This window comes from Populus trichocarpa, chromosome 17, assembly GCF_000002775.5.
Source record: "Populus trichocarpa isolate Nisqually-1 chromosome 17, P.trichocarpa_v4.1, whole genome shotgun sequence".
NCBI classification, from domain to species: domain Eukaryota; kingdom Viridiplantae; phylum Streptophyta; class Magnoliopsida; order Malpighiales; family Salicaceae; genus Populus; species Populus trichocarpa.
In genome coordinates this window covers 9,662,510-9,690,360 of record NC_037301.2, presented here as the reverse complement: position 1 = coordinate 9,690,360, position 27,851 = coordinate 9,662,510, and the positions used below count along the sequence as shown (strand labels likewise).

Genomic DNA, 27,851 nt, shown 5'->3' with positions numbered 1-27,851 from the left:
ATGATAATTTCGGGTTTTGGTAAGACAAAAGAGCTAGGCAGTAAAGGAAGAGGGAAATTGTGATGCTTGTCATTTTGGGTCTGCTGGCGTGGCTCATGGGTCAAAGAGCTGCCATCACTGCCATAGGTTTGAAGGAGAAAAATGACTAAAATTATTGTTGGGAGGTGATAATTGATGGATGTTGATGGAAAATGAGAAGAAAATGGATCTTTGTGGGGGAATTGAGATTGTGAGTTGTGTTTTGGTTAGTGTTTTTTTTATTTTATTAATATGGGTGTCCGGGCCAGCTTGCGCGCACCTTGTCTAATTCCACGGGCGTTGAAGTTAACGACCATGTAAGCCTGCAATGGCCCTGAGGTTTGTGAGATTCGAACTGGTGACCTCTAGGAAGCAAACCTAGAGCCTGACCAGTTGAGCTACACCCCTTAAGGTTTGGTTAGTGTTTTTTTGATAGTAGGGAAAGAGGAAAATAGAGGCTAGTTCATGGTGATGATGATGGGTGGTAGTGCATCGTGAGGGAGAGAGTGAGTGAGGTTAATTTATTTTGAATGTGTGTATATTGGTAGAAGATACACATTGAGGGAGACAGATGGATGAAGATGAGTGTCTTTTTTTTTTTTTAACCGTGGGTGTCCAGACCAGCTTACACGCACCCCGACTAATTCCCCGAGACCTTGAAGTTAATGACCATGTAAGTCTCTAGTGATCCTGAGATTTGTGGCACTCGAACTGGTGATTTCTGGGAAGCAAACCCATAGCCTAACCAGTTGAGCTACACTCCTCAGGGTTAATGTCTCTCTTTTCTTTTGCCTATGGATAATAACTCGTGATAAAAGAAAAAAGATTAGGCTATGAGGGTTTTCTGTGTGTGAGAGAAGTGTTTTGGTGTGTATGAGGTATTTTTTTTTGGTTAATGCTCTAAGTAATTCTATTCTCCTTTTTTTTTGTGAGATTTCTTCAATATTTATAGGCAAAATAAACTTGTCTTTTTCCTTTCAATTAGTTGGTCCCCAAGCAAACTTGATAACCAAGCAACCCAAAATCATTTTGGTCCCTCATTTTCTTTCTTTCCACTTTTGGTCTCTTTGTCCATATTTTTTTTTCTTATTTTTTTGTATTTTTTTTAAAAGGAAATGTCAATGCCGATTTGATAAGAAAAAATGATAAATGATTTTGAAATGGACACGTTAATAGTTGAACGCATTGAAAATAAATTTTTGAATTTTGTTTTTCAAAAGACGCTTAAAATATCAAAATGATGCAAACATATCAATTTTTTTTTTGGATTTTTTGTTGTTTATTTCTATTTTTGGATTTTTTTTTGAAAAAAAGTGAAAAAAAATAGGTAAAAAACTAGGTTATGATAGTGTTATTTCAATCTCATGGCCCAAGTTTGTCATGTTAATTTGGGTTGACTCAACTTATTTTCTTAGTTGATGTGCAATTTCAAATTCATTCTTCAACATTGAATTGATTAAGAATTGAGTTTAATAATTTTTTTTATTTGCTTTCTATATAGGGTTATCGGGGTCTCAAGACATGAATAACGGATTTGGCCAATTAACCTAAGTTGATCTGAGTCAATCTAATATATTTTTGTTTCAATATTTAAACAAAAATATCATCTTGATTTTTTTAGTTAAACTATATTTTTATTGGTTGTACGGGTTATATTTGAACATAATATATCAACCCAGTTACATAAAACCAATCCCTATATAGTTTTAAAAAACAAATCGATTAAAAAATATATTAACAACACCTAAATATTTTCTTTACACCAAAAAAAATAAATCTAACCTACAATATATCACGAATAATAATCTAGTAGTTGCTAAAATGTAAACTTAACTACTAACGGTTTGATGATATATTTTGCGTTTCAATTGTTGACGTTGCGATAAAATAAGATTTGGACTATCAATTTATCTATTGTATTCTCCTCGTAGGGTTTCATCAAATTTAAAAATTTTAAATTCTAAAAACAATTCGATTTTGTTGACCGATAAAAATAATAATTAAAATACTAATTAATTGATGTATTATTTAATGTTATCCTTAAAAGAATTTGACCAGAGACACAACCCTGATTCGGAAACTTTGTCTTCTAAATCTATTTATTCAATTAATTAAAAGAGCACTGCTGCATCATTTATCTATTTCCAATTTTTTTATAATTATTTTATTTGTAAAAAAAATCAAGTTGTTTCAAAATAGTGTCGTTTAGAGCCATTAGACTACTTTTCAAATTTAACAGCAAACCTTAATTTATCTAATAAATAATAGATTGGTGATATAATAGACCAAATTAATAGTCCATGTCTTGTTTTACTACAACTCTAATAATTTAAGAATAAAATATTTTTATTAAACCAACTGCTAACTATTAACCTAAAAAAATGTTATATATTAATTAATTAATTATTATCCCCGTGAGAAGGGGATAAGCTAGCCTAAAGAATGGATGGGGCAATATCATCATAGGTAGAAGATCAAAAAGATAAAAAGAAGAGAGCTGCGAAGACCAAGCACCACTAAGCTTTCGATGCATATAAATTGAAAATAAAGTCGCGAGCTATAACCATAATTAAACTCGAAAAAAATAATAACATAACGTGTAAATTTAAACAAGAGTGTGGTTGAAAAATGTTTTTGAAAATTTTTTATTTTTTTTATTTTTAATTAAAAAATCAATTTAACCCAAAAACTTAAATTGTTAGGTGAGTTTTCAAGATATAATTTATATTATTCTTTAATATATCCACTCAAATGAAAGCTTTTTAGGGCTTGAAATTTGCATAGATCCATACTATTTTGTGCTTAATTTTTATCAAATAAATAAGAATGATGAGATTCGAACTCGTCACTGCTTGATCATCAAAACTCTAATACCATGTCAACCCAAAAGTTTAAGTTGATAGTTGAGGTTTCAAGATATAATTTATATTATTTTATAATATTATTTCAATTATTTTTTTATTGTTTTAATACGCTTTGTCAAAAATAAATTTTAAAAAATAAAAACAATATTATTTTAATATATTTTCAAAATATAAATCACTTTAAAAAAACAATCTTTAATAAATTAATCTAATTCAAGATTTATTGAAAGAGACCGTGGAAAAAAAGTCACACGTTTTAACCCATGTACGCCGGCATGGATGTCCTTCACGGTGTTGCTATCACACAAATTTCCTTGCCGAATTCCCTTCCCCAAATAACTTCAAGCAGTTGATTATCCATGCCGACAACGATCTAACATGGTATATACTGTTAAATATCTGTTGGTGTGAGTGAAATACAAGATTGATGATAAGAGAGGAATATGTTAGGTCCGTAGTTAGTTAGGGAAAAATAAGGTGTAAAAGTTAAGTCCATGATTATCCACTAATGATGTAAGACCAGAAACGAGTGACGATGCATCACCTTACGTTCTTCCTGTGTAATGCATCCAGCCCCATTGGCTTGTGCTTGACCTGTTCTTGATTATTACAAATTTGTTCGCTTGTCTTCAACAGTTAGGCCATCGTTTTCTTTGTTTATTTGATATTTAATCATTTTGATGGGGACTTGATGTTGTTCATTTTAACTAAATTTTAAAAAAAATAAAAATTCACCCAATCTGCCGTGATTCAATTAGCTGCTCGGAATTATCTCTCTTAATTAATATTGTCCATCCACCAGTAAATTATATTAGTGTTCTCTCTCACCGGAGGCCTAGAGTTTTGACCTCTTTTCCACGACCACGATGACGACAGCAACGATACTGTGTCTCTTCAATGGACAATATTTTCCTCATCAAACTTGTTTTGGTCCTACCAGAAGATCAAAGACCTTGGAACAACACAAGTGGTAAAGACCGGTGAAGGTCTTAAACCCTAAGGCGCCTATTTGGGTACTTCCTTCTCGAGAGACTTTTTAGCTACAGAGACTCCATGTAAAACTAACTAGCCAGGTGCGTAGACCAAAGAGATGGACTCGTGAGGCGCCATTTTTTAAATAAAGCAAATCACACATTGTCTGCTGCTTTTTTCTTTTCCGAGAACCGGAGAGGTGATAAAAAAAAATTGAGATGGTGTTTCTTTGATAAAAAATTTATTTTTAACTTATTTTTATTTAGAAACACTTAATAAATACTCTAAAAATCTTAATAAACCAATGTATTAACTAAAATATCCTTCAGTTCAAAAATAAAAAATCAAATAAAAGAAAAAACACTTAAAATCCCGATCTACTTTTTCCTTTTCCCCGTAAAACAGAAGTTCAAAAATATTTCAATAACACTTTTCTTATCAAAATAAACACATTGAAACAAAATTTATCTTTTTTGTTAATGAAATCTCGCCAATCAATTACTTGCTCTTCTTTGTTATTTTTCGTTGATTATATCTTTTATTTTGTAATTTAAAACTAAAATATGAGAAAATAAAATATTGATCAAAATAATTAAGGTAAAAAAAATTCAACACGCCAAGATTTCTTAAAAGGCTCTAAATAAATAATATAAAAAAATCTTGTATATTTTATATTTTATCAATTTTAGTCCCTGTATTTTTATTTTTTCACAAGCAATAAAATCTTTTATTTTTTAAATCAAGCGACAAAGTATTTTTTAAGGAGACAATAGAAAAAAAAAAACCCTTAATTCTAATTAATTTCTAAAAAAACACAATATTTGAGGACGTAACTTGAAAAAAAATGTTTGATACCCGAATTAAAACAAAGAAACACTTTTAAAATCCACAATGATTTTATACTCATGCTACGGTACACTCGACAGTAAAAACAGCTTTCTCTTTCAGATTCTTGTTAAGGTAGATAGGATCCAAGTAAACATATACACAGGTAGTTACCTTATCTTTCTGGAGATTTAGCAAAATGGATAGTAAAGAGAGGCGGAAAGTATATTCTAAGCCAAGTCTTGTCTATCTTGAAAAGGAAGTGAAAATTTCCTAATTATAAATTCATCATGCCCCACTAGTAAGTAGTGACAATTATTTAAAATGATTAGAGATTAATGTCAAACAAGGCACTTAATTATTATTTATCGGTTTCTTGATCATTTCTGTGTTCTTTTTAAAGATAGGGAGAAATGACACTGAAGGTTAATATGTATATATATATACTAGCTAGCTAGTATGAGAATGAAGCGAACACCCCTTCCTCCAGTAAGAAACTAAGCCTTTCTGAATTTTGGTATTGATTAGAGTCATGAAGTGAGTTTGGGAATGGCTCTCCTTGCGTCCTGCTGGTTAATCGTTGAATCTTTTGTCATCGCTGATGGATTTTTGAAGTGGTTTTATTTGAGTTTCTACATCCATCCCATTTTTCTTTTTGTTTGCCAGATATTCCTTTGGCTCAAGTTGCTTCAAAAATGTTTTCTAGTAGCCATCTTTTATCTTTCCCATGTTGGTCTGTGTGTTTACATCTTCTTCAAAGATTGTGTCGTCTATATATTTTCATTCGGTAGATGCAGCAATATTGAAGATGTAGAAGAGATTGAGAGTTTTGGACCTCTAAAAAGTTTCAAAAATCAAGTTGTCATTTCTTATAGTTGTTCAAGTATTGCACCGTTGCCATGCCAGCTACAGGTATTCAAGCTCAATAAAAATTGGTCTACAGAGGAGAAAGATTCTGGGGGTGATGCAATTCCATGCAAGGATGAAAATATGGAACAGCAGGCTCTTTTCGTTGGTGAAGATGAAAGCATGATCAATGGTCATTTGTCTTCAATTTCTTTTAGTTCCAGATTTTCCACTACAGCTGAAAGTTTAAACAAGGATGATGACCTATCATCCGTTAGCAGCTCCAATTCACCTGCTGCCGGAGATCTAGACATGACGCAATATTCATCATTGGTTGATAGCTCCAATTCACTGGCTGTGGAAAGGGAATTTACAGCCAACTGGAGCAGAGAGGAAGATCATCAAGATCCATTCTACAAGAAATACACCGAAAGAATGAGGTGGTTCGATGTGCTCAACGACGAACGCACAAGTGGAATAAGTGTGTGCTTATCCTTTACATTGTGTTATATAGCTATAGACATTTATGTTTGACTTGGGGTTTTCTAAATCATTCAAGCTAAACTATTTCATGCCATATATGTAATATTTAAACATGAAGTCATGTAGGGTTTTTATATATATACCATGGCTAGCATGGCTTTTGTGTCACGGAAAAATCTTAGTCAAGGAGGGGCTGGAGTTTCGAATTTGTCATTGAACAATATGATACTTACTATATGCAATACTTTATTTCTTGTTGACGTGCAACTTGGGCATTCTAGGTGCAATTCTGAATAGGCAAGTTGGAAATATTCCAAGTTCATTTGAGCGTATGAAGCTGCCTGCTGATATGTCGGTGCCGTTTGTACCATGGAGCAAAATGGAGAAAAGGAAGCTCTTGAAAAGCTTAGAGAGTGATTTTGAGCTGGTATATGTGGCTCAATCATGCTTGTCATGGGAGGCCCTTCACCACCAGTATAGAAAGGTTGAAGCTCTTGCATCCTCTAGCTCTCAAAACGGGGTGTTTTACGATGATGTGCCAGGCGAATTTCAGAAATTTCAAGTATTGTTGGAGAGATTTATGGAAGATGAAAGGTGTGAATTAGGCAAGAGGGATTGGAATTATGTTAGAGGAAGATTTTCTCTCAAGAGCCTTCTCCAAGTTCCCATGGTTTCAGGTATTTAATATCTTATCTTCTCTTTTCTGACTGTATCATTTTAGATCACGGATTCATGAGCATTAATCTGAACGGATAACGAAGACAAGGCATGATAAAGCCAATGGATTAGGACTCTAATATTATACAATCAATTACTTGCTTAAGTTAATTCACGTCATAATCGATCTGCCCTTCCATTTAATAGCAATTTTTTTTTAAAAAATTTTCTTACCGTTTCAAGTCCTTATCTCCATTGACCGAGCTATGGAAAGATTCCATACACACATGTAATTTTTCTATAATTAATGACCGAATTGAGTAACGTTTCTATATATATATATATATACACTACAAAGACCAACATCACCTTCACTAGGCTTCCATTTCACAATTTGGGTCGACATACGTGGGTACAAATATATTTATTTTCAGCCACAGAATATTGAAATATTAATCAAGCTTCTCCATTCCAAAATCTGCGTTTATTTTACACCTTTTTAGACGTTTTATGCATATGGATCATCTTTTTGTTTCTTAGATTTCATGTGCACGCTTTGCCTGATCTCATGAAGTTTATTAATTTTGGTCCATAAAGGCTTCCATGAGCAAGAAAATGAAGAAATAAAACGTGAAGCCATAAATGTCAAAGAGGTAATGGAAGCCATAGAGAGGGGCATATTAGCATATTGGGTATTTATTAAAACAGATGGTAGAAAACCTTGGTGGAAGTTGAGAAGTTCATTATGGACATGGCCAACTGTGGAGGACCCTAGAGATGTGGGGCTACAAGCTGATCTCACTAGAAAGCTCCAAAAGGTAATCCCAAAAACAAAATAAACACAACTATAGGATAATTTTCTTCGATCGGGTCCTTAATTTGTAAGATAATAAGCTATATATAATTATATATATAAGCTATGGTTATTATTTGTGCAGAAGGAACTGTGGTTGAAAGAGTCGCAAGGGAAGCTCAAGTGTTGGTTCAGGAGAGCAGTAAACCCTACCCTAGAAGAGTCACAAAAGAAGGAGATGTTATTCGCAATGATAGACTTGAAGCTGATATCAAGGGTGCTCCAAATGTCTGTGCTCTCCACTTCCCAACTCAAATGGTGCCAAGAAAAACTAGAGAAAATAGAGTTCAAGGAAGGCAAGATTGCGAGAGCTTGCACTAGCGGTCCCTTGTTTCCTCCTTGACATTTCGTGGGAAATAACGAGATCCAATTTCAAGGGTTCTCTTTTATAAAAGAGAGAGTAGGCTAGGAAAGCTTGTCTCATGCATGAGTGTCATGTAATTAATACAGCTCTGTATCGTACAAATTAACTCAAGATCAGCAGTGGCCGTCAACCTCTGAATCAATTATATCTTCGCAAAAAATGCATCTGGTTTATCAACTGGATTGCTGAAACTCCCAAGACATGTATGATCTTGATGAGTAATTCATATGATTGGGCCAATAGTATGTGTCACATCATGAATAAGGAATAATTTGATGAAATCCCTCAACTCTTCTGATAGTTTAAGACATTCCAATTGGGTTAGTAGCGAAGTTGTTCTTTTTCATAGCAGTAATGTGCAGTCCTCAAGTGAATCATCCTTTCTCACCTTTTCTTTGGCTTAAAAAAGCTGTTTTTCCCCTTGTTAATTCGAGTAACCCAACTAATCTCAACCCCTTTTGTAAAGATATGTATTTTTTTCCCCTTTATCTAGAGCTTGTAAAGGTCAAAGATTACTGATGAAAAACATGTTTAAGTCAAGAACACCTTTTTGGCAACCCATTTCATTATATTATAACTACAAATACAACTATGGGTTAGCTTAATTATTGATATAATCAATGACACATGTTGCTATATTTTTTTAATCATTTGATTAATAATTTCATGTTTTAGCTCAATGGCATGGTTAGCGTGTGCTTACAATATTGAGGTCATGATTTTGAGATTGAAAAATACAATATTTGCTTTTATGTGATGAAACACGGTTCTAGATGTCTTTGACTCATGTATTTTAGTTTTTTTTTTTTTACTAGTTTTATAATTTTTTAGTTTAAGCTCTTTTTTATTTTTTAATGTTGGATTTTAATTGAATTGAATTAATTATTTGTATTAAGTTGATTGCATATGGGTTATTGTTTTTTTATAAAAAAAATTCAATTATAATTTTAATCATGAGTTTAAAAAATTAACTAGGATAAACACAATTTATTTATGATTTAATTTTTTATATTGCAAAAAATTTCCTGTGAAAGCACGGACGATCAACTATTTTGTACTACAACTTTTATCTTTTTATTAATTTACGCCATAGGAAATCAATTACAAAAAAAAAAACTTTTCAAATGCAAAAGCATGTGCCCTTTCAAGACTTTCACCTTATGAAATTCACCTCCTAAATTATGAACTATCGGTGTCATCAAGTGGAAACTATTCATGAATCGTATTTGGAGAATCTCACGTTTTAAATTCATGGAAACTTATTAATTCATATTTTTTCAATTCTCTACGCATTTTCTTGAGGCCACCTTTTAAAGTAGCCCAGGCCCACACTTGATCTGTCCCTGAAAAACTGTAGAGCAGTAGCATATGTGGCTAAATCCGAATGTCAATTTGAACCTCAAAATCGTATTTCAATGATTTCCCCTTCGGTGGTTCCCATCTCAGCGACCTCTAGAGAAAGCTTTTCCTGTTTCTTTGTTGTTACCTCTCTGCTGTCTACCCTCTAGAATCTGTATCATATTTAACTCAATTCTCCCAGAATCCCAAGCCCCTCAATTGCGCCTGTTTCTCTTCATCTCCTCAACCTGGTCACTCCCAGTTTTCACTGAAACGGTCCCAGCTTCCTGAGCCAGTGAAGTCTTGTTGTTAGTTCTGTTTGCGCCAACTTATCAAATAAATACAATGTCTTCTATAGGATCACTGCCTTTTATTATTGAAACAACCAAAGCAGAAAGTCCTGTTCTTCTCTCTCGCAAAAACAAAAATCGAGACAAGTTTTCTTTTTTCACGTGCAGAACAAAGAAGTCTCATAATTTAGCTGTTTTGAATTATGGGTTTTCTCCGAAATCTAAGCCTGTGAGAGCTACAGTTGAGGAAGGTGCGAGTGGTGATGAATCAGAAGATGCACTGCAAGCCAGCATTGAAAAGAGCAAGAAGGTTCTTGCTATGCAAAGAGACCTACTTCAGCAGGTGATCTATTGTGTTTTTCTTGTTTAAATGCTTCTAATGTTAGAAATTCATATTTTCTAGTGCAAATTACAATGTAATTGCTGTTGTAGACTCTGAATTTAGGTGCTAAAGGCCGTGGCTTGTATTTTTTCCCTTTTTGGTTGTCCAAGATGAACTTTTGAGGAGCATTACAGATTGAATATATCATTAAGCATCTCCCGTAAAAGAATATTAGGAGTCCCTTGTTTCAATTTTCCTCATTGCAAGCGGAAAGTGATGAAATGCTTTTGCCGGACTATTAAAATATTTAATAGCCCCTTTTTAAAGGGTGCCTTTTGAATTATGTTTTGAAGAAAGCTTACTTATCATTAGAGAACTGAAACACATCCAAATAAAACTGAATAAACGGTTGGTGTTCAAGTGAAAAACCTTAATACCATAGCAAAGCGCATTATTTGCTTTCATGGGCTACCAGGTATCGATTCTCAGTATATACATTGAGAAACTGTACCGCTGCATTAGGTGGTTAGATGATTTCTCCCTCAGCTGCATTGAACTTGTGATGAACGTACCTCTTTAATGTCTAGGATTTGATAAATTTTAGTGACAAATAAATAGGTTGAGTGAGAGATATTCTGTTTTCTTTTCCTTGATTCATTTTAGAGACTGTCAGGCTTTTTAATACCTTGTTGTGGTGGTTCTCTTTCTGTGGACGAGAGTAACACTGCTTCTTGGTTGGTTGTAATGTTTTTGGTCTCTAGTGTAGGTCTCTCACAGCCTAATGATCTATGGGTCGATTGTTTCTGTGACTCCCATTAGTCCCCATGAGCATAGTGACTTGGTATGCTATTGGTATATGTATGTTATTTCAAATTTCATAGACCCACTATTGGAAATCTGAAAGAACTTAGTTTTATCTAATGCAGTTCTTGATATTATTTGTTAATTTAGTTGTATCTTCCAAAATCAATATCACCTGTCCGATTGGTTTCCTTTCAATGAGTAGTCAAATTTGAATGCTTTTGTTGACGGATCATGTCATTTGCAGATTGCTGAGAGAAGAAAAATAGTTTCTTCTATAAAAAGTAGTATCATTGACTCAGAAGTAGATGAAGTTCCTTCTGAGCAGAGTGAGGAGTCTTCTCCAAATCAGGACCATACTTCAAGTAGTGGTCAGGGTGTTCATGAAAAACAGAATGGCAGCATTCTTTGGAAAAACTACATCCACTCAACTGCAGATGAGGTACCAGAAACTTCAACTTTAGATATTAGTAAAGGTTATGATGACGATAAAAGGGAACTTGAGCAGCAACTACCTCCTAAAAAGGCTTCTTCTCATGAGGATTCTTCCAAACAGTTGAGAGTCACTGGTTCAGAGAAAGTTTGGTCAGACAAGCTGCCTTCTTTTCTTTCAAATACCTCAGAAATATCAACTACTAATGAAAAACAAGAAAATGTCAATGAACCTATATTGCCAGAGATTAATAACATCGAAAATGATCCTGCAACTGAAGACATTTTACCCCCTCCATTGGCTGGTGCCAATGTCATGAATGTTATTATGGTGGCTGCAGAATGTGCTCCATGGTCTAAAACAGGTCTTTTATCTCGACCATAAGTAGCTTGAGATGGAAAATCATTTCTGCTGTGTGTGCGTGAGTGCATGTAATTGTGCCCTTTACTATATTCACTCTAGCCTGATACGAATAGGGTCTTTCAGGTGGGCTTGGAGATGTTGCTGGGTCTTTACCAAAGGCTTTGGCTCGGCGTGGACACAGGGTTATGGTACCATAACTCTTCTTTCTGTAATCAAATGAACAATAGACTAATGCCTACTCGAATAAATGAAAGAGAATTGATTTTACTAGAAGTTCTGCGTTGAGTAATAATTTAGTTCCTAAATATTTCTCAATATTCTATCAACAAAGTAAACAATCCAAAGTTTGAGAACCTTTACATGCTTGGATTCAATTAGTACACTCTTTAGATGTACTTGACAGTTTGATTTACATCGTTAATGCTATCAAGGATCCATGATTTTCAGAAAAGGAATCCTGGAGCGTGATGTTTGTTTAATAAGTAAAGATTGATTTTATGTTTTTCATTTTTCATTTTTCATTCCTCTATTTGTTCTTTCTTTTAGGTTGTGGCTCCTCGGTATGGCAACTATGCGGAACCTCACGATATTGGAGTTCGAAAAAGATATAAGGTGGATGGTCAGGTGTGCAACAGCTGCAGCATTTATTCATAATTGACCTCCCATCATATTGTTTAATGATATAGATACTGACAAATGCAATAACAAGGTAATTTCTCTTTTCAGGACATAGAAGTAACATTCTTCCAAACCTACATTGATGGTGTGGATTTTGTTTTCATTGATTCTCATGTATTTTGCCATATAGAGGGTAATATATATGGAGGAAGCCGATTGGTAAGATAGCTTGTTCTCAATTGTAATTTTATATGATCATTAAAAAGTGTAATTTTTGTTCTAGATAACCTAATTTTATTTGGTCATTAAAAAGTGTATTTTTGTACTAGATAACCTATGCTGTGATCTAGAGAAAAGAAATGATGATATGCCATGACAGATTAGACAGAGCATGAACTCCATACAGGAGTTCATCTCATTATATGTTGAATATACTTTTTTTAACCTTCTACAGGGACAACAAATGGGACTCTTATATCCCTGCTTTGAGCATCTCAAATGAATATGACAGATCAGTTTTAAACATGTGAAAGATTTCAGAATTATCCTTTGCTTTGATTTTCTAGTCTTTGCTATACATGGAGTCTTACATGTCTTGATTTTCATGGCGCAGGACATTTTAAAGCGCATGGCGTTATTTTGCAAAGCAGCTGTTGAGGTATGTTTTTACTACAGGCATTCCCTGCAAAATCTGCTTTTGTTAGATATATCAATCCTAAGATATTATCATTTAATGTTGATTAAATCATGTCACTAATTTTTATTTAAGATTGGTGTAGACCAGTATCTTTACTGTTTTCTAAAGGCTGCAATTCTGTAATATTTTTCCTTTGGACTTTGGACACGCATGAATTCAAACAATTGTCAGAAACAATTTGTTTCGATGAATATTTTGAATTATGTATTCTTATGTTTAAGTTTTCTAATATTTTTTGGAGGATTCATATTGTGGTTTATCCCGCCGACATATTTTAAAATCAGCCATGGGCACTTTATTGGTACCATTAGAACCATTGCAATGTTCTAAAATCTAAACTTCCTGTGTCTTAAAAGCTAGGTTCCTTATTTATATAGTTGAAGTAATATTAAGAAGCAAGAAATATTGGATTGTTGTATGCATGACAAAAATCAAATTGACAAGCATCATCTCAAAGTATAAATAACTTGTGAGTTTGGAGTTTAACAGTCAAGGTGGCTTCTTTATATAGTTTTTATGTTTGAATTTTTAAAACCAATTTTTCATCTTATCTATGTAAATTAATGAAGAATTGATGATTTCCAGGTTCCTTGGCATGTTCCATGTGGAGGTATCTGCTATGGAGATGGAAATTTAGTTTTCATTGCAAATGATTGGCATACTGCTTTGTTGCCAGTGTATCTGAAGGCATATTATCGGGACAATGGTTTAATGAAATTTACAAGATCCATACTTGTAATTCATAATATAGCACACCAGGTTTGTTCTCTGCTTGATGAGGTTAATTTTATTTTCCTAGAGAGCACCAATTTCTACATATGCTACATTCGAACTACCCTGATTTTGTCTAGCTGAAAATATTTTCAGAGCTAACTTGATAACATGAAATTTACTGTCCTACTAAGCCAACCATGTGTGACTGGCCAGTGCCCCAACTTGAATAATTTATCTTCAAAGCATGGAATGCTGCGGAAGACATATTTAGAATTACCTTGAAAGATGGAAAGATGCATCAAACATTATCTTCCGTAGTTATTGTTTCCAAGTTCTGCTTGTCTGTCTCAAGCATATCTAATAAAGTCAGAAACAACATCAATAATGTTGAACTTGGATCGTTATTGATATATTACACAGATGTCTTTGTAGACAGATTAAAACTTTGATCATTTTATGACTTGGGAAACTCTGTGGCTTCTAGGGTCGTGGACCAGTGGATGATTTCTTCCATGTGGATCTGCCAGAGCACTACATTGACCTTTTCAAATTGCATGATCCTGTTGGTGGTGAACACTTCAATATCTTTGCAGCTGGTCTGAAGGCAGCGGACCGTGTGGTTACTGTCAGTCATGGATATTCCTGGGAGCTTAAAACTTCTGAAGGTGGTTGGGGTCTGCACAACATCATAAAGGAAAATGATTGGAAATTTAGTGGCATTGTGAATGGCATTGATACAAAAGAATGGAACCCACTGTTTGATGTTCACCTGACCTCAGATGGTTACACCAACTACTCCCTGGAAACACTGCACACTGGCAAGCCTCAATGCAAGGCAGCCTTACAGAAGGAGCTTGGTTTGCCTGTTCGTCCGGATGTCCCTATGATTGGTTTCATTGGAAGGCTGGATCAACAGAAAGGAGTTGATCTCATAGCTGAGGCAGTTCCGTGGATGTTGGGCCAGGACGTGCAACTAGTCATGTTGGGCACTGGCAGACAAGACCTGGAACAGATGCTTAGGCAGTTTGAAAATCAACACCATGACAAAATCAGGGGATGGGTTGGTTTTTCTGTAAAGATGGCTCACAGGATAACTGCTGGTTCAGATGTTTTGCTCATGCCATCACGATTTGAGCCTTGTGGGCTGAACCAACTATATGCTATGATGTACGGAACAATTCCAGTCGTCCATGCTGTTGGGGGACTAAGGGATACCGTGCAACCTTTTGATCCGTTCAATGAATCCGGGCTTGGGTGGACATTTGATGGTGCTGAAGCAAATAAACTGATACATGCACTAGGGAACTGCTTATTTACTTACCGAGAGTACAAGAAAAGTTGGGAGGGACTCCAAAGACGAGGGATGACTCAAGATCTCAGCTGGGATCATGCAGCTGAGAAATACGAGGAAGTACTCGTTGCTGCCAAGTACCAGTGGTGAGTGTCTGTCGCTGTGGCCCAGCCATTTTGCTGAGATCAGGGCAGGCAGTTCAGTTGACCTTCCATGTACTACTACATAGTTCCCTTGTAATTATCCATGTCATGAGTTGGGTTTTCCTTTTCCTTGTAAAATAGGAATTGATATTAAAAACCAATTATTTCCTATTTCAAATTTTCAAATGTAACCAGGTAACTATGTTATTGTAATAATATAAAAGTCCTTGAAGCAAGAAATAAACAAAAATAACAAGATGTAATGTGCATTTGCATCTTTATTTCTTGTTCTTAATGATGCTTCTCTCTAATTTCTTCTTGTTTATTTTCAAGTCTTGTATTCTTGAGACCACCCAATTTCCGGCCAGCAACGACCTCAATCACATAACTCCTGCCGCAGGCCTATACCAGAAATTGTATCACGGGGTACAAAACCTTCGGACATTCACACCAATTCTTCGTTATCGCAAAAGACGCCTTCAAATTCTGAAATCGGTACCTTGAATTGTCCACTGCAAAGATCTACCTTTGCCAGGATATTGACCTGTTACGAACCTGCGGTCATTATGGCTTTGGATCATGGGATGATATTTACATGTGATTAACACAAAGAAGAAGAGGCGGGAAGAAGTTACAGATGGATTATGGCACATGGAAGTTAGGCAATTTCAGTAGTTATAGTTAGTTGATAGACTGTTATTTAGTTCGTCCAGTTGGAGAGGAACTAGTTGTTGTCAGTAAGTCCATGTATATAAGCTATAAATGTATAACTCGAAGGACAGGCAATAAGAAGCAATCTTTTAGCAGAGTAATTTATTAGTTCTCTCTCCCCTCTCTTTCTTCTACTTCTCCCACAATTTCTTTTCTTCGTCTAATTCTCTCTTCAGTTCTTAAGTTCTTTAGCTTTGTTAAGGTGAAGCCTTAACATAACCTTTGTACATTCAATTGTCCATGCAACCAAACCAGTACCAATTGAGTTGAAGAAAACCTTGATCATGCACTAACAAGAGCGATTGAAGGATGCTAGCTTGAACAACAGGTGACTGCAGCACCAGCGGCTGGACAACAACAGAACAGCCACCAGCAGCACCAGGAAACAGAAGCACAAAGAACAAAAAAAAGTGCTTTTGGGGCAATGTAGTGAGACCAGACAATTCTTACTCTTGTACATTCAATTGTCCATGCTAGCTTGATCATGCACTTTAGGCCTTGGCTCCTGACCATACCCCTCCTATATAAGTTTCTTGTCCTCAAGAATCAGTACAAATGAAAAGAAATTAGTTGTTAATTTTCTCAAGTCCTTACATTTTGCACCTTGCTTAAACAAGTTAGACCATTGTATAAGTCCCATTGTTATAACTCGATTTCCCTATTTTATCATCTTTCTATCAAGAACAACCACTGGACTAACTCTTATATATCCATCTACCATTGGAAAGCTGGAAGACCTACTGCTTTATCTCTTACTTTCCTCTTGAGAAAGGATATACATGAAAGACTGGATGTATGGTAATTCCTTCTGGTAGCTATACTTTGTAGGCCACGATTTTAGTTCTTTGGATAACTTTATAAGGACCATAAATAAACCTGATATTCAATTTGAATCTCTTTCTTGAAGCCACACTGGTTTTTTTATATAGTTGTAATTTGAGGGAGACCAAATCACCGACCATTAGCTCCCTTTCTATTTGTGATTTGATTCATTTTATGCCTAGCCACTTTGAAGAAACTAGTTCATTCTAGCCCTCAACTGGATCATTTCTTCCAACTATTCACTCATTATTTTTCAGTTCTTCTCCTATTCATAATTTACTTCATTTTATGCCTAGCCCCTTCCAACTATTTATGAAGAAATTTGTCCATATTAGCCCTCAACTGGATCATGTATTCTACTGCATGCAGCCATGATAATAGTCTCGTCACTAGTTCTCTGTTGGGTGGAGGATATTTATACATAGCCTAGAATGGAGTCATATATGTCATCTCTTTGGATTGTGCGTTGTTATATATTCTGAATAGATCTTCGAACATTGACTGACCCTCTCAATTTTTTTAATTATTTTATGAATAATAAGCTAAACTCATCAACAACATGACATTTAACATCTTAAACGACTTCCTCCAAAACAAGCTTGTGAATATATTATATAGTTGGTGATTTATAAAACTTGTAAAAATAATCCAAGAACACTACTTAAAATATTTTTTGAGCTATGAATGGATGTGTCAATGTAATAAAATATCATATTCTACCATAAATTTGTTGTTTTTTTATCAGCCAATATAATATTAATTTTAGTATTTTATAGGAAGTCTGAATTTCTACATGTCCTCCACCCATCAATATGTTTCTTAAATCTCTAACCTTGCCAATTACAATATTATTTCTATACCTCGAATTCCTTCTGCAAAAGTTTATTATATCCAATTATTAGCGTTGATCAACTTCCCAATTATAATTTCCTATAAATTAAGGTCATCTTTATAAGTATTGGACATTAGACATTTGAGTTTAGACAACCATGCATTTCAATAGGACAGAAAAACAAGTGAGAAGTGTTCTTTCTTTCGCTCTTAGAATTTCTTCTGTAGCCTTTATAAATGAGATGTTGTCCGACAGTATTGTGCAATTTTCTTGACTACTCTTTCCTTCTTTCATATTTACTTTTATAAATAACTAGTAATTGTGCTCTCTTGATGCTGAGTTTCTCCATGCTTAGAAAGATGTTTTTAATATTATTAAAATCTTAATATACAATTTATAACGGTACTTTTACAATAAAATATTTTTTTTTAATTTTTTTTTCAAATAAAAAATACTTTAAGAAACTTATATAATCACATTTCCAGACACCAGACGCCCTGCAAGTTTACATGAGCTCAAGGACTGATTTTATGGAGAATTCCAGAACTAAATTTGAAATCTTTGGTACTCCTGAGCTTAATTATCTTTAAAAGTAAAAGTGCTCATGGTTCTAAGCTATGACCACATAAATTAGAGAACGTAAACGCGGCATCAGTATTCAGTTCCAGAATATGCCTCAGGCCCCATGAACATCAGAAATCCAAATGTCCAACTTTTTATTTCCAAGTGTATGGATGTGGAAGAAAGAAAGGAAAGACAGGTTTTATCGTTGTTTCATGTCAGAAAAAAGCACTTGGACATTCCAGATAATAAGGTCCAAAACTAGATCAATCTCGAACATAAGCTCTGACCTCTTTCTAGACCTTTCATGAATGTAAGACTAAACTACAAATATCCCACTCAAACAATGGCCGAGTTGAAGTGCTGGAAACATCCCATGTTCTCCTTCTTTAAACAAGTCATCCATCAACATTTCCCTCCAACCAAAGCAGCAGTACGCCACCATTTCTGAGTTTCTCACGAGTTGAAAGGTTGAACAAGGAAACATGGCACCCGCTCTATCTCTTTCTCTCCCCCACATTCCCATTTGCAAATCTCAGGACCTTGCAAATGATGTCCAGATTCCTAAAAGCACTAACAGAGACAGCCCATCTCTCAAAACACCCCTAGTCCTAGATATCAAACTTAGTAAGAGAGAACTACTTAATGCCACTTCTGTAGTACTCTTAAGTGAAGGACTCTCTGTTGCTAAGCCTGCAAGAGCTGCAGAGCCAGAGAGTCCAGTTACTTCAACTTCAAGTAGAATGTCTTACTCCAGATTCTTTGAGTACTTAGATGAAGGTGCTGTAAGAAAAGTGGACTTGTTTGAGAATGGGACGGTAGCAATAGCTGAGATTTTTAATCCCACACTTGAAAAGATCCAGAGGGTCAAAATCCAGTTACCAGGACTGCCACAAGAGTTGTTGAGGAAACTAGAAGAGAAGAATGTTGATTTTGCTGCTCACCCAACAGAGCCGAACTGGACAGCTGCTCTACTTGACTCGTTGGGAAACTTGGCCTTTCCATTGATATTGCTCGGCTCTTTGTTGTTAAGGACATCATCTACCAACACCCCCGGAGGTCCCGGCTTGCCATTTGGACTAGGAAGGTACAGTATATATATATTTTCCAAATATGTATAGCTAGTTCTCACATGTTCTTAATGTCATAATCCTGTTTTTTTTCTGGTTTTCATGACGTTAAAAACATGCATTAGATACCAGAAGGATATCATATATGATGACTTGATAAAATAACTATGTGCTAAATGTTCAAAAACAGGAGCAAAGCCAAATTCCAGATCGAGCCTAATACTGGAGTGACATTTGATGATGTTGCTGGAGTTGACGAAGCAAAGCAAGATTTTCAAGAAATTGTGGAATTTTTAAAAACTCCAGAGAAGTTTGCTGCAGTAGGTGCAAGGATTCCTAAGGGAGTTCTGTTAGTAGGACCTCCAGGAACTGGAAAAACCTTGCTAGCTAAAGCAATAGCTGGAGAAGCAGGCGTTCCTTTCTTTTCTCTGTCAGGATCAGAGTTTATTGAGATGTTTGTTGGTGTAGGGGCTTCAAGAGTTAGGGACTTGTTCAACAAGGCTAAGGCGAACTCACCATGCATAGTTTTTATCGATGAGATAGATGCTGTCGGGAGGCAGAGAGGGACAGGAATTGGTGGAGGAAATGATGAGAGGGAGCAGACACTGAATCAATTACTTACTGAAATGGATGGTTTTAGTGGTAATAGTGGAGTGATTGTTATTGCTGCTACAAACCGACCTGAAATTCTTGATTCTGCTTTGCTTAGGCCAGGAAGATTTGATAGGCAGGTAAGCTATCGTTTCTTATTAATCAAGATGCTTAGCATGAGAAGCCTCTATGAATTAGGTTCAAAGAAAGTTTTGTTGCTTGCATATGTAGGTCACAGTTGGGCTACCAGATGTGAGAGGAAGGGAGGAGATATTAAACGTGCATAGCAAAAACAAGAAGCTGGACAAAGGGGTCTCTCTGAGCGTTATTGCCATGAGGACGCCAGGATTCAGTGGTGCAGACTTGGCTAACCTAATGAATGAAGCGGCAATTCTTGCTGGTAGGAGAGGCAAATACAAGATCACCCTGAAAGAGATTGATGATTCAATCGATCGAATCGTGGCAGGCATGGAGGGAACCAAGATGACTGATGGAAAGTGCAAAACTTTGGTGGCTTACCATGAAGTTGGGCACGCTGTTTGCGCGTAAGTCATCAAACAAGATTTAGTACAAGCGCTCTAATCGTATTTCCTTTTCTTTCCTGTTTTTTTCTAGCCGATTCTATCTGGGAACATCATTCGTCCGTAACTTGTTTCATACAAATATGTTGATGAGAATCACTTATGATATGAGGTTACTTATATCTTCTATATACTTTTCCATACACAGGACATTGACACCCGGACATGACCTGGTGCAGAAAGTCACTCTAATTCCCCGGGGGCAAGCTCGTGGTCTAACGTGGTTCATACCAGGTGAGGATCCGACTCTCATTTCCAAGCAACAGCTATTTTCTAGGATAGTTGGAGGACTTGGAGGAAGAGCAGCAGAGGAAGTGATTTTTGGTGAATCAGAAATCACAACTGGTGCAGCAGGGGACCTGCAACAGATCACTCAAATTGCTAAACAGGTAAGTCATAACAAACTAAGATTACTAAACAGATCACTCAAATTTACAGATCATAAAACGAAAGGGAAACTTATCTAACTTGGATTGATAAATTATTTTCCTGCAGATGGTAACAATGTTTGGCATGTCTGAGCTCGGACCATGGGCACTGACCGATCCAGCAGCACAGAGCAGTGATGTGGTGCTAAGGATGCTAGCTAGAAACTCCATGTCAGAGAAACTCGCAGAAGATATCGATTCATCAGTGCGAAACATAATTGAAAGAGCATATGAGATTGCTAAGGAACATATAAGGAACAATAGGGAGGCCATTGATAAACTAGTGGAGGTGCTGCTAGAAAAGGAAACCCTCTCTGGGGATGAGTTCAGGGCAATCTTGTCTGAATTCACAGATATTCATGTTGATAAAATAGATAGAACCCCTGTAAGAGAATTGATTAATGCCTAGCATAATTACTTGGATAATGTAGCACATAAAATTATAGTAAGAAGTGTAAGGCTTGTATTCAAAATGTGCATGCCAGTGACCTCTCGTCCTGATGGTAGCATTCCCGTTGCAAAGCAAAGAAGTGTTCCCCGTTGATGAAGTCGTGAAAACTTGAGATGTGCTTTCCACGGCTGCTTCTCCCCTGCAAAAGCAAATCTCTTATTCAAAAATAAGGAAATCTTTGATTCAAGAAGCGAGAATATATAACCAAAAGAACGAGAGTTTAAGTGTTGTGGATGTTAGTAGAAAAGGTTAGCGACCACATGTGATTGGTAAGAAAGGTTGATGTTATACTTACATAGCTAGCTATTGACAAGAAAGTTATTATACTAACTTCTTGGAGGTCATAACACCACCTTGTAGTGTGTGCCGACACTAGACTTCCTTGAAAAGGGAAAGAGTCATAACTTTACATGGACTGTCGACTTAGAGAATGCCCATTAGCAAATAGGATTGTCCAGATGATTAGCTAAATTGTCTGCATAGGTTAAATCCAAGGGACAAGTGTGACTGTACCATTATATATATATATATATATATATATATATATATATATGAACGGAGATAAATGGACAAAAAGTTATTGATTTTTTAGTTGATGGATCCAATTGATTATTCCATATTTTTTTCACATGGAAATGTAAGTCGAGATAAATTTGTGAGGCTTAAAGGTCTGTTTCATGTTAAATATTTTGCAGGAAAATATTTTTTAGATTTTCATGTGTTTGTTGAAAAATATTTTTTAGAAAATACTTTCCTGTGTTTGTTTCATGAAAATATTTTACAAGAAAATTGGTTAATGAAAAATATTTTACAATTAACATTCAAATTTAGTTTATTAATTAAAAAATATTTTTAGTTCATAAAGTTCTGTTAAATAGTAATCCACATATAATATTATCTAACTATTTCAACCACCATCATCATCTCATCACCATCTCTTTAACCACTGTCGTCATCTTACTACTATCATTATCATCACCACCATCTCACTACCACCTTCTCTTCCACCATTACCACGACCACCTCCTTCACCACTGTCGTCATCTTAATACTACCAACACCATCACTACTACCACTATGTCACCATCACCTTCTCCACGATCACCTCCTCCACCATTATCATCATCTTACTACTATCATCACCATGCACTATCACTACCACCATCTCATCATCACCTCCTCTTTTACCACCACTATGAACATCTCACTACCACCTCTTTCATTATCACTGTTATCTCACCACCACCTCTTCTTTCACTACCACCTCATAAACACCTTTTTCACATCACTTTCATGTACGACCATTATCAGCATTTCACTACCGCCACAACAACCTCCTTCACCATCACTGCCATGTTATCACCACCATCTCACCACCACCTTCTCCTCCACAACCACCTCCACCATCTCACAACCAACACCATTGAAAAATATTTTCATGTAAAATATTTTATGTAAAAAATATTTTTCAAGCCAAATATTTTATGAGAAAATATTTTACATGTAAAACATTATATAGTAAAATATTTTTCATGTAAAATATTTTTTATTTGTAAAATATTTTTTATTTGTAAAATATTTTACATAAAACAAACGGACCCTTAGTAAATGAGAACTTTCACCAGTTCAATAGATACTTGATCATTGGTTTGCGTTGCCCTAAGAGTCAGATTAATTTTTTTAATGTAAAAAAAAGTCTAAGAACTACTTGCATGTTTTCTAATTAAAAAAAAAGTAATCATGAACTCAAAATATGATTAATATTGAATGACATATTTTTTAAACATTAATACAGTGACATATTGAATGATATTTTTTAAAAATATTGAGACTACAACATTTTTGATTGACTCGGGTTAACCTGTTAAATATGCGACCTAGATCATAAGATTGTGTTAAACCTATAGAAAACAAATTAAAATAAATTTTGAAGGACAATTTTTAATCAATCCAATGTTCGAAACAAAATTGAAAAAATATTAAATTAAAAAAGAACAAAAAATATTAAATATTAACTTGAGTCAACCCGAGTTAAACCTCCAAACTCATGATTCTGGTCATGAAATTGGGATAACCTCATGAAATTAAATTGAAAAAAAAAAAATCAAGGTCCAATTTTTAATTAGCCCAATGTTGAAGGATATAATAAAAAAAATCAATAAAAAAATAACAAAAAAAAACTTAAATCAACTCGGGCTAACTTGTTAAACTCACGACTTGGATTATGAGACCATGATAACTTCATAAAAAGATAATATAAAAAAGTTATGAAGCTACATTTTCAATAGATCCAATGTTGAAGGTTGAAATTGAGAGGAAAAAAAAAATTAAATCCATGAGACTAAAATAACTCCACATAAAGCAAATTGAAAAACATAATAAAGCTTAATTCCCAAACAACTTAATATTGAAGGATAAAATTAAAAAAAAAATCTTAAGTATGAAAAAAAACAAGAAAATTGAGTTGTTGGATGGTGAAATTAAAAAAAATCAATTAAAAACGAACCCAAAAAAATAAATAAAGTCAACCTTGGTTATGAGATCGAGATAACTTCATAGACAGTAAATAAAAAAAAAATATAAAACCCTATTTCCAACTAACCTAATGTTGAAGGATGAAATTAAAAAAAAAAACAATTAGTAAAAGCAGCCCAAAAGAAACAACCCATATAAACTCGGGTTAACCTTTTAAACCGACGACTTAGGTCATGAAATAAAGATAAATTTATAAAAAGAAAATAACAAAAATTATGAAACCTCACTTCCAACAAATTTAATGTTAAAGGTTGAAATTAAAAAAAAATATTAAATCCATAAAACTGGTATATATTTTATAAACAACTTAATATTGAATGATGAAATTAAAAAGTAAAAACCTAAATAAAAAAAATAGTTTGTTGAAGGGTGAGAAATAAACTAAACAAAAAAATAATACAAAATACTATTATAGTGAATAACAGTATGAGTATAACTATAGTGATTTAACCATATTTTTTAATATGTTGTTAATAGTATGCTTTATATTTGCTTAGGTGAATTTATTTTATTCATGTTTTTTAGAAAGTCAAACACCCCCTTAAATTAAATAAAATATATTATAATTATATATATATATATAGTATTAAAATTAAAAATTAAAAATTAAAAATATCAAAATTACCTGGTAATTATGTACCAAGAAATTGTTCTTTCTTGAACCCTACTTATAAGTCTACTTATATTTGGGAACATCCACTAAAATTCGAACTATGTAGAGATAGAACTCTTAACTTGTTAATAATGTATTAATGCTCAAATTACCAAAAATCTAATGATATATGTTGATGTTGTGGAAATAATGATTTATTATTTGATATATAAATTAATTAAATGATTGTTCTTCGATTAATTTCTTGATTTTTTCTTTTTGTGAATTAGAAAATAATTGAAGATATTTATCTTAATTATTTTCTTACCTAGTAAGTAATCATTTGTCAAGTTTTTTTTTATTTATTTACAAACTAATATATGTTAAAAGTTGAATGTTATTTGTTAATGTTAGAACGAAAAAAAGTGTCAGATTTTAATATTTGTTATTTACATGAAATTAATCTGACCATGCATCATGACATGTGTACATCATAAGGTTTATAATGCAACACAAATCACATTGTCTTCTCGGCTTCTCATGTTTTCTTCTCTCCCTCTCTACAAAATAATTACAATGAACAAAATCAAACACGAAATAAAATAAATTGAGTTACCTATTAATTAAAAAGGAATCTTCTAAACCCTATTTTGTCTTTTGAAATATTCTCTTCTCTTCTATTAATTAACTTCGTTTAACCTTTATTTAATCTTTAATTAATTATTTGCAAGACACAAAATGCCAAATTTCATCATGTGGGAGCAACACATGCGTCGAAAAACTATGACACCGACTATACATCGTGCATAGATGTGTAAACAAGTATTGGATGTTGACATGAAGGAATTTCAAATTCGAGATAACTAAGGCTATGAGGTTTTTATGATGCTTTTAAATTGAAGATGTTATCATTTCTTGAAGATGAAGAAGACAGTCACTTGTATGTTGATGTAGACCCAGAGAGTGTAGTGCTCTCTGTTTTTTTTTTTTTTTTAATTGTAGGTATTCGAACCAGTTTACGCGTATCTCGATTAATCTCTCGAGACCTTGAAGTTAACAACCACGTAAACTTCCAGTAACCCTAAGATTTGTAACACTCGAACTAGTGATTTATGGGAAGCAAACTCTGGGCCTTCAAGATTGGATGTAGTACTCTCTTAATTTATAAATAGTTGTTTGTTTTTGTGTTTTAAAAATATTTTTGAAAAAAATTAATTTTTTTATTTTAAATTAATTTTTTTTGATTTTTTAAATTTTTAATATACTAATATCAAAAATAATTTTTAAAAAATATTATTTTAATATATTTCTAAACAAAAATTAATTTAAAAAACAACTTATATCAGATTTCAATCCTCTCGTACGCCTAAATGCTACTTAAGTAAACGCAAATATAACAGTAGTGAGGATGAAAAGAGGACATGATGCGAGGAATTCCCAAACCCAAGACTTTAAAGCAATGTATGCATGGTTCGACTTCCAGTCCCAAGAACCGTTAACAGCAATTCAAAACTCCTGTCCAAAAAGAACCATTGCATCTCTCTACTGAAACTCTCATCTTCAGTCAAACATGTCTCTCAAATCCATGCACAGATCCTAGTCTCTGGTCTTCAACAAGACACCAATCTTTTAACTGAACTCATAAGATTCTGTTCCTTATCTCCCTCTAAACACCTCAGTTATGCCCATTCCCTTCTATACAATTCACTTGACTCACTGCCTCCTTGGAATTTCCTCATTAGAGGCTACGCCTCGGGTGATGCACCGAAAAATGCCATACGGGTGTTTCATAGAATGCGAAAAGAAGGAGTTGGACCCAATAACTTTACCTTCCCTTTTGTTTTGAAGGCATGTGCTACTTGCTTGGCACTTGAAGAAGGGAAACAAGTACATGCGGATATTTTTAAGTTTGGTTTAGATTGCGATGTTTATGTTAACAACAATTTGGTTCACTTATATGGGTCTTGTAAGAGGATTTGGGATGCATGTAAAGTGTTTGATGAAATGCCTGTAAGGAGTATCGTTTCGTGGAATTCGGTGATTACTGCTTGTGTTCAGAATTTATGGTTAGGAGATGCAATTTGGAATTTTGTTAAAATGAAGGACTTTGGGTTTGAGCCTAATGAGACGACAATGGTGATTATGCTTTCCCTCTGCGCACAAATAGGGAACTTGAGCTTAGGGAGATGGATTCATTCTCAAGTGATTGAAAGGGGGATGACATTGAATTGTCAATTGGGCACTGCCCTTGTTGACATGTATGCAAAAAGCGGAGATCTTGGTTACGCTAAGCTAGTTTTCGATAGAATGGAGAAGAAGAATGTTTGGACTTGGAGTGCAATGATTTTGGGACTAGCTCAACATGGATTTGGAAAAGAAGGGCTTGAGCTTTTTCTCAAGATGAAAGAGAGTGTTTCTATTTGCCCAAATTATGTCACATTCCTAGGGGTTCTCTGTGCTTGCAGTCATGCTGGTTTGGTTGATGAGGGGTTTCGGTACTTTTATGAAATGGAACACAGGCATGGAATTAGACCAATGGTCATACATTATGGTGCCATGGTTGATATCCTGGGTCGTGCTGGGAATCTTGAAGAGGCTTATAACTTTTTAATGGACGTACCTTTCCAGCCTGACCCAATTTTGTGGAGGACATTGCTCAGTGCATGCAATATTCACAATGCTAATGTCAGTGATGGCTTAGTAGATAAGGTAAGAAAGAAGTTGCTTGAACTAGAGCCCAGGAGGAGTGAGAACTTTGTGATAATTGCAAACATGTATGCTGATGCTGGGATGTGGGAAACGGCAACAAATGTGCGGAGGACTATGAGAGATGGTGGTTTGAAGAAGATAGGTGGCGAGAGTTGCATTGTTTTAGAGGGCTCAATCCATCAGTTCTTTTCTGGCTGTTCAAAAGATGATCATGAAAGTATCGAACTGCTTCTAGATGGACTGAACTTGAACATGAAAATGGTAAACTCCCTGTAATCAGTATTGCTTGTCATGTCATTTATTCCATTGGAGGATTTTGCGACCTTGACTAGCACTTGCATAGTTGCATATGAAATTTCCATTCATCATTACATATTTTAGCCATTTTTATTTGTTTCCATACATTTCCCTTTCAATTTGTTGAGTGCAAAGATCTTGATTTTGGTAATATGGTTTCCAGTTGAACTGCCTTTTCACTAGCGAGAAGATTGATAAATTAGCTAGATTATATTTGTCACCACTTCCTGTTAGATTTACGTGAAAAAAGGTAATAAAACATATTTTCAAGTAGCAGATTAGTCAAACACCGTTTTAAGCTATTGACCAATAAAAACTTTGGCCTTTAATATCATCAAATTGATTGTATAACTTTATCTTTTAAGAGAGAGAAGGTTTGTAAAACACAATCTCAGGTTGAAGATTTCTCGAACACCTTTCTAATCACCACCAAATTCTTAGTATAAACTTTAGCCAACCAATTTAAAAGAATATTTTTCGGTGAGTGCAAGTCAAGTTACCTGTTCATTACGCATTTTATATATATATATATATAAATGTTTTAAACATTTTGGGTTTGTCAACTATGTCAGACACAAAAACATTAGGTCTGGACCAATATCAGATCCAAGAGCTTTGAGTAGCTTTGTTTAGGTGTGTCTAGGTTCGAGTCCAAATCTATTTAATTTTTTATATATATAAATTTCATATATGGATTAAGTATAGTGCTTATCAGAATCTAAGCAGGTGATAATTAAAATGTTAAGACTTATATATATATATATATATATATATATATA

At 34.4% G+C, this 27,851-nt stretch overlaps 3 protein-coding genes across 3 annotated transcripts; all 3 read left to right on the top strand.

Moving 5' to 3' along the window:
• The first annotated feature begins 5,113 nt into the window (after positions 1-5,113).
• On the top strand, positions 5,114-8,163 carry LOC7495979 (uncharacterized). The gene is made up of 4 exons (XM_024588602.2): positions 5,114-6,006; positions 6,290-6,685; positions 7,263-7,483; positions 7,604-8,163. The coding sequence occupies exons 1-4, from the start codon at positions 5,229-5,231 to the stop codon at positions 7,859-7,861; spliced, it is 1,653 nt and encodes a 550-aa protein (XP_024444370.2). The 5' UTR covers positions 5,114-5,228; the 3' UTR covers positions 7,862-8,163.
• A 1,084-nt stretch (positions 8,164-9,247) lies between these two features.
• LOC7495978 (granule-bound starch synthase 2, chloroplastic/amyloplastic) lies at positions 9,248-15,187 on the top strand. The gene is made up of 8 exons (XM_024589058.2): positions 9,248-9,853; positions 10,881-11,430; positions 11,553-11,617; positions 11,976-12,053; positions 12,156-12,266; positions 12,661-12,705; positions 13,330-13,503; positions 13,943-15,187. Exons 1-8 carry the CDS (start codon positions 9,566-9,568, stop codon positions 14,897-14,899), a joined length of 2,268 nt encoding a protein of 755 aa, XP_024444826.2. The 5' UTR covers positions 9,248-9,565; the 3' UTR covers positions 14,900-15,187.
• Positions 15,188-18,108: 2,921 nt separating this feature from the next.
• On the top strand, positions 18,109-27,146 carry LOC7495977 (ATP-dependent zinc metalloprotease FTSH 6, chloroplastic). Its single transcript, XM_002324024.4, has 6 exons — positions 18,109-18,905; positions 19,079-19,619; positions 19,711-20,024; positions 20,209-20,449; positions 20,556-20,873; positions 25,594-27,146. Exons 1-6 carry the CDS (start codon positions 18,304-18,306, stop codon positions 27,049-27,051), a joined length of 3,474 nt encoding a protein of 1,157 aa, XP_002324060.4. The 5' UTR covers positions 18,109-18,303; the 3' UTR covers positions 27,052-27,146.
• The last annotated feature ends 705 nt before the right edge of the window (positions 27,147-27,851 follow it).

Coding starts and splice junctions, on each gene's coding strand:
- LOC7495979 (XM_024588602.2), top strand. CDS start 5,229: ATGGCTCTCCTTGCGTCCTGCTGGTTAATCGTTGAATCTTTTGTCATC. Junction 6,007..6,289: donor CGAACGCACAAGTGGAATAA/GTGTGTGCTTAT, acceptor TGGGCATTCTAG/GTGCAATTCTGAATAGGCAA. Junction 6,686..7,262: donor CCAAGTTCCCATGGTTTCAG/GTATTTAATATC, acceptor TGGTCCATAAAG/GCTTCCATGAGCAAGAAAAT.
- LOC7495978 (XM_024589058.2), top strand. CDS start 9,566: ATGTCTTCTATAGGATCACTGCCTTTTATTATTGAAACAACCAAAGCA. Junction 11,618..11,975: donor GGCGTGGACACAGGGTTATG/GTACCATAACTC, acceptor TCTTTCTTTTAG/GTTGTGGCTCCTCGGTATGG. Junction 12,267..12,660: donor TATATGGAGGAAGCCGATTG/GTAAGATAGCTT, acceptor TTCATGGCGCAG/GACATTTTAAAGCGCATGGC.
- LOC7495977 (XM_002324024.4), top strand. CDS start 18,304: ATGGCACCCGCTCTATCTCTTTCTCTCCCCCACATTCCCATTTGCAAA. Junction 19,620..19,710: donor CAGGAAGATTTGATAGGCAG/GTAAGCTATCGT, acceptor TTGCATATGTAG/GTCACAGTTGGGCTACCAGA. Junction 20,450..20,555: donor TCACTCAAATTGCTAAACAG/GTAAGTCATAAC, acceptor ATTTTCCTGCAG/ATGGTAACAATGTTTGGCAT.